This window comes from Chrysochloris asiatica, unplaced genomic scaffold (genome assembly GCF_000296735.1).
Source record: "Chrysochloris asiatica unplaced genomic scaffold, ChrAsi1.0 scaffold00150, whole genome shotgun sequence".
Classification (NCBI taxonomy): Eukaryota; Metazoa; Chordata; class Mammalia; order Afrosoricida; family Chrysochloridae; genus Chrysochloris; species Chrysochloris asiatica.
Window position 1 is genome coordinate 2,316,110 of NW_006408668.1, and position 6,574 is coordinate 2,322,683.

The 6,574-nt window shown below is 45.3% G+C and overlaps 1 protein-coding gene across 1 annotated transcript in view; it reads right to left on the minus strand.

Annotated features, from left to right (window-relative positions):
* The window catches only part of IL1RL2 (interleukin 1 receptor-like 2), a 64,408-nt gene that overhangs the window by 49,456 nt on the left and 8,378 nt on the right, over positions 1 to 6,574 (minus strand). The window contains exons 4-5 of the mRNA XM_006870764.1: positions 4,813 to 4,972; positions 4,222 to 4,224 (exon numbers count right to left, since the gene is read on the minus strand). Coding sequence (XP_006870826.1) covers positions 4,222 to 4,224; positions 4,813 to 4,972 — 163 coding nt within the window. The remainder of the gene's footprint in view (positions 1 to 4,221; positions 4,225 to 4,812; positions 4,973 to 6,574) is intronic.

The window sequence follows — 6,574 nt, forward strand, 5'->3', positions numbered from 1 at the left end:
CATGTTTAATGTTTATCTGTGGCCCTAATAATTAATTAAGTATGTGTTTTGGTAATTTCTTATGTTTTCTGATTACCTCCAGGAATATGTGATCAGGATATGGTCTTCCCTTTTCACTCTCCTTTTTGCTTAACTCAGAGTAACTTTTTTGGGCCTCAGTTGGGCCTGGGCCTCAGCGGAGGGCCATTTGGGCCTCGGGCAGGTGGGTTGAGCCTAGGGCGGGCAGTTTGGGCCTCTGGGGGCCTGGGCGTCAGTGACCGGGCTGCAGGAGGGTTGGGCCTAGGGCTGGTGGTTTGGGCTTCGGGCGGGCGGTTTGGGTTCAGGGGGCCTGGGTATCAGCAGCTGGGCATCGGGCAGCTTGGGCCTCAGCGGGCAGGTTGGGCGGATTGGGCCTCGGGGGGCCTGTGCCTCGGGGACTGGGCTAAGGGCGGGTTGGGTCTCAGGGGCACTGGGCCTTGGCGACTGAGCTATGTGGCGGGTTGGGCCTCCAGGGCCCTGGGCCTCAGTGGCGACCGGGCTGTGGACTGCCTGGGCTGCGAGGCAGCTAGGTGATTTGGGCCTTGTTTGGGCATGGGCCTTTGTGACCAGTCTGTGGGCGGGTTCGCCCTCAGGGCATGCCTTGGCCTCAGTAGGCAGGCCTGTTCCTTGGGCGTTCCTGAGCCTCGGCGGCTTGGCAGAGGGCTGGTCTTGGCCGGGGCAGTAGAGGGCTGGGGGTAATGGCTGCAGGGAGGTAGTGTCCGTATTTGATGACATAAAAAATGTCTCTCTCAGTCTCTCTGCACCGTGGGTACCCCAAATTTCCTGATATCTGCACCGATATCCCTCTCTGTTTGTTCGGCTTTGTTAGTTTATGCTTCCTTTTCTCTGGAAATGCAGCCTTCTAAGTGGGGTTGCTCTAGCCCTGCATTCCAAGGTTTTCAGGGGGCAGAGGCACTCGCCGGTGCAGAACCGGGAGCCACGTGCAGGCAGGCAAAAGCTCAAAATGCCTGTAATTCCTTAGCAATTTGATCTTTTTAAAAAACAAGTTCAGAATGTTGGAATATAAGATCTTATGTTTGTTCAAATGCTGTCTGTCTGCTAGACAGAGGTTTCTTATGTGCGATTCCGCTCCTTTTCCCCAAGACTGCCCTACCTGAGCTGCCTGGTCAGGGAAGTGCCAGAAGTCCTCCCTTACATTTATTCTTAAAATACAAGGAGGTCTCAAAAACTTCATGGAAAAATTCCATTATCTTTGAATTCCATTAACTTTTTGAAGGCCCCTCATACAATCCAACTTCCCTTTGTACAATCCACTTTGGATTATAGGTCTTTACTTGGTCTTCAGAGTCACTGGGTGATACAAACAATTAACATGCTAACTGAAAGGTTGAAGGTTCCAGTCTACCTGGAGACACATCAGAAGTAAAGGCAGGCACCTATTACTGAATAATCAGTCACTTAAAATCCTATAAAGCACCATTCAACTCTCACTTGGGCATACAGGGTTGCTATGGGTCAGAAGGATAACGTGTTTGGTAGAGTGGAGGGTTGGAGAAAAATGGGGAGACTCTGAATGAGATGGATTGGCACAGTGGCAGCAGCAATGGGCTCAAGTGTAGCAATGATTGTGAGGTTGACACTGGGCCAGCCAGTGTTTTGTTCCATTGTATATAAGGTCACTATGAGTTGGTACCAACTAGACAGCACCTAACGACAGCAATGAGTCAGAGTTAATTTGACAATAACTGTTTCATTTTAACTTGGTCTTGGTCCCTGAACACTTCTTCAGACTCATCACTTACCATGTTCTCCTTCACTCACATCACTCCAACACTACTTGTCTACTTTCTGTTCTTCAGACAACCCAGCCCCTCTTGTTGCAGAGCCTTTGCTTCTGCTGCACCCTCAGTCTGGAAAAATCTTATCCATTCCATTATTCAGTTCCTGTTTCCTAACTCTTAAGCATCACCATTCTTAGGGAGTTTTCCCTGACTCATTGCCTTCTCAGCAGCTCCTTATCTGTTTGACCTCATAGTTTCCTTTCCTTCATTGCCTTCATCTCCTTGTTAATTACATATTTCATTGGTGGGTTGTCTGATTAACATCTGGGTGTCTTCCCACTTTAGATCTCCTACTCCATATGTGTAGCAGTGAGGTCTTTTCCTCATCATCTCTTCCCTGCACTAGCACTGGACATGACCTTGTTTGACCTTGGCATACTCACTAAAGGACAGCCTGAAGAAAGAAATGCCCCACCACTTCTACTTAGCACTGGTGTGGTGCTGTAGGATCAGGACTAGACAAAAGTCAGCAATTCAAACTTGGAGACCCTATACAGAGCTGCTATGACTTGTAGCCAACTTGACATAACTCAACAACAACCTCCTCTCAAGTTCAGACTCTCAGCAACCTTGTGGGGTTGCAGCAGCCTCCTAACAGGTCACTTTACCTCCTGTTTCATACCTTTTCATGACTGATCACATGTACCACAAATACAGCCTAGTCACTCAACCTTGCAACCATGCAAGGGGTCTTCAGCAGTAACATGGTCAAGTCCACACATACACACCCCACTATCCCCACCCACCTTGCTCCTGTTTAACTCTGTGACCTCATTTCCCACCACCACTCACTTCATACTTATGTTCTAACAACACCTGTTTTGAATCCACCGTGAAGCACAATGCTTGCTACTTCCACACTTTGCCTAATACTGTTCTTCTAGGCAGAAGAACTTAATTTGTTAAGTGACGTCGAGTCGCTTCTGACTCAAGGCAACCCTGTGTGGGGTTTCTGAGGAGTGGCTGGTGAGATTTGAGCCTCTGGTCTTGTGATTAAAACTGACCTAGCAGTCCAGTGCATTATCCTCCAGCACCACATCAGGACTCTGTTCTTCTGTCTAGTGACATTCATTACTTGTAAAAACTGTACTTATCCTTCACAATTCAGCTGAGAAATGGTTTCCCCTTCTATGTCTCATCAAACCATGCATTTCCGACCTTCCCTTCCAGGATCAATGTACAATGAAAGCATCACAGTAGTCGACCACTCTGCTTAGAAACAGTCCAGTGCCTCATCTAGGATAGATGTTGGGCTTAGTGCTAGGGATTCAACTATGAATAACATGAGGAAGGTGCCTGCTTTCAAAGAGATACCAGCTATCTCTCAGAAGCTCTAAGAGAAGAAAAGTCATAAAATCCAACACAATTTTCTTAATTACAGAGTTCTTAACAAGGAAGATCAAAATGGAATACAATCTATGAACAGAGTCCTGGGGTGGCACTGTAGGGATAAGCACTGGACTGCTAACTACAAGTTCAGCAGTTCAAACCCAACAGCCCATTCTTGGGAACCTTTTAAAGGGTCGCTATAAGTTGGAACCAACTCTCTCGGTGGCACTTAACAACAAGAACACAACAACCCAAGAGACTTTACAGTCAAATAAAAACTTAAAGCAGAGAGCACCTAGAGGGTTGGGGAAGAAGGACTGTGGCCTGAAACAATATTGCAGGTGTGGAGGGCATCCCTACAGAATAAATGGCGCCAAGCTTCTCCAGCCTAGGAACAGAGAATCACCCATACTGAATGCATCACCATTAAGAAATAGCTGAGCATTCCCCTGTACTGTGAAGTTTTACAGAATCAAATAAATACATTAGGGTCCAAGTCAAAGAAATATCAAATCTTCAATTCCCTCCATTTAGATAGTTGTTGAGTGCTGTCAAGACATTTCCAACTTACAGCAACCCTGTAGTGTAACACTGTAAGATCAGCACTGTACTGTGAACCACAAGATCAGCAGTTCAAACCCACCAGTTGCTCCTCAGAAATGCTATACAAGGAAACACTGAGTCAGAACCAACTCAACTACACTTAACAACAAGGACCAAGTGTCATCTTTACAGAGGTACATCACCAGGTCTTTCTCCCATGGTGGGGCTGGTGGATTTGATCTCAAATTTCAGTTAGTATCCAATTACTTTCTACTGAAGAAAGCTTAAGAGGTGGCCTACCAGGAACTCCTTTGCAGTCTGTTTAGAGGGAAAACAGCTTGCGGAGTCCTGGTGTGGTGCTGTGGGTTAGTGTACTGGACTGCAAAGTCAGTTTGAACTGCAAGGTCAGTCGTTCAAGCTCACCAGCTGCTCCTTGGAAACTATACAGTCGGAACCGACTTGACAGCACTTAACAACAGCACAGCAGGCATTGAAAGACCTGAGTTCTGGTCCTGCTTTTGTTATTTACCAGCTTTGCCAGATTAAATAAGTTACTACCCTTCTTGGCCTCTGTATAATTAGTGGTTTGGCCTGAATTATTTTTAGGATTTCTTTGAGCCCCTAACATTCTATTTACAAGTCGCCAAGTCATATGTTCAATAAAACTGTCCACTCCTGGTTTAGAACAGAAACTTCAGGAGCATTCGGTTATCATGAAGCCACACCCACTGACCTTAAACTCTGCAGTGACTCTGAGTGGAATGGCCCAGGGAATGTTCACTAAAGTAACAGCTAAACAAATTAAAAGCAACATTCATAATATCTCCCATTCTCTGAATATCTGTGTTTTGTCAGGCACTGTAACAGTTATGCTACATAGATGGCCTTACTTCATTTTCACAAATGAAACAAGAGTATTGAATATTCTATCATTTCAGATGAGAAAGCTCAACTGCTCACACCCTTTTGCTTCATTCTTTCTGATCTCTGATTTTAATGACAGTTCTGAAAGCCTGCTTACCTTCAGGGAAACCAAAATGGAGAACCATGTCTGCCCAAAGCCAGCAAGCTAGCACAAAGCTGAGAGGGAGTCACAGTGACAGGGAATGGGCATACTTACTGATGTCCACATTAATGCTGTTTAAAACCCTATGCACTTTCCCCGCGTGAGTCAGTCTTGCTTCACAGGCGTATTTCCCTCCGTCCTCTAATGAGACATTATTCACCAAAAGCTTAATTCCCCTGGAATAAAACCGCTCGTCTTTAATCTCTTTGCAGTCCTAAATACAAAAATAAATAATTCTATGAATATTTTGGACTCCTAGTTTGGTGCTGTAGGATAAACACTGGACTGCTTACCACAAGATCAGCGGTTCAAACCCACCAGCTACTCCTCAGAAACCCTATACAGGGTGGCTCTGAGTTGGAATTAACTCAACGGCATTTAACAACAACAACATAAGTGTTTTAGGGTGTCGGTAACATTCTTGGTTAGTTAGAAAAACATGTGAAAATGTACAGGAAAGCAATGTGGTCCACAAAGAATTTGCCTGGAAGACAAGAATATATCCAGAAGATGTGACAAAGAGTAGCTAGAATGAATGATATAATTATTTCATTCTCACTTAGCATCTTTCTGTGAACTGTGAGGAGATACAAGAAAACCATGTGCTTCCTAGCCTTAACATTCTGCTTGGACGGTATTTGTCCAGTGGATTTGACAAAGAACAGCTAAAATGACTGATATAAGTATTAAGTCTAATAGGAATGAAGAGGAGAGAGGCATATGTAGGCTAGAATACTAAAACCTGATGTGATGATGAGAAGGGAACTGGACTGGGCCATGAAGGATTTTGGTAAGAAGATATACACAGGCAGGGATGCCATTCACCTACCCAGGAGACCACAATCTAATGGCACTAAACCCCTATACTAAGACTACCAGTCCAGGTGAATCCTGATCACTTCCTCTAGGTTACAGGACTAACGGCACCTTGTCCACCTATTGGGGATTGAGATTGTCAGAGGTCCAAAATAGTTTTTCAACAATATTTTATCTGGAGGACATATTATTAGGGGAGACCAGTCCCTGAAGAAAGATATCATGCTTGGTAAAGTGAAGGGTCAGTGAAAAAGAGGAAGACCCCCAATGAGATGAATTGACACAGTGGCAGCAGTGATGGAAAGTACAGGATTGGGCAGTGTTTTGTTCTGTTGTGCTTAGTGTCGCTATGAGTTGGAACCAACTTGACAGCACCTAACAACAACCAGAAATAGTCAGGGAGCTCTAGTAGTGTAGTGGGTTATGAGTTGGGCTGCTAACCTCAAGGTCAGCAATTCGAATCTACCAGCCTCTCAGCAGCAGAAAAATGAGGCTCTTTGCTCCTGTAAAGATTTTGTTGTTGTTGTTGTTGTTAAGTGCCATCGAGTTGGCACCCACTCATAGCAACCTTATGCACAGCAGAATGAAACAATGCCTGATCCTGGGCCAGCCTCACTACTGTTGCCACGCTTGAGTCCATCAATGCCTTGGATATCCTATACAGGATTGCTATTCCACAGAACCAATTCCACAGCACATAACTACCACTGCCAAGAAATAGAGAATGCTGGTCAAGTTTATGGGGAGTAAATGCCACGGACTCTTGGGTCATGTATGACTTCACTGTGTCAACAAGGAAGAAACCTCACACCAAACCAACCTGAGCACTGGTTCATCCCGGGAATGCCTTTCTCAACTGTACTTCTCAACAACCAGCCCGAAATCAAACCCAGCCATTTGCCACTTCTGACCTCTTTCTCAAACCTTTTCCTCCTCCCATGAAGAAGCCCCATTCTACAGAGTGACTGCTTGGCTAATTGTTGTTGTTGTCAGGTGCCAT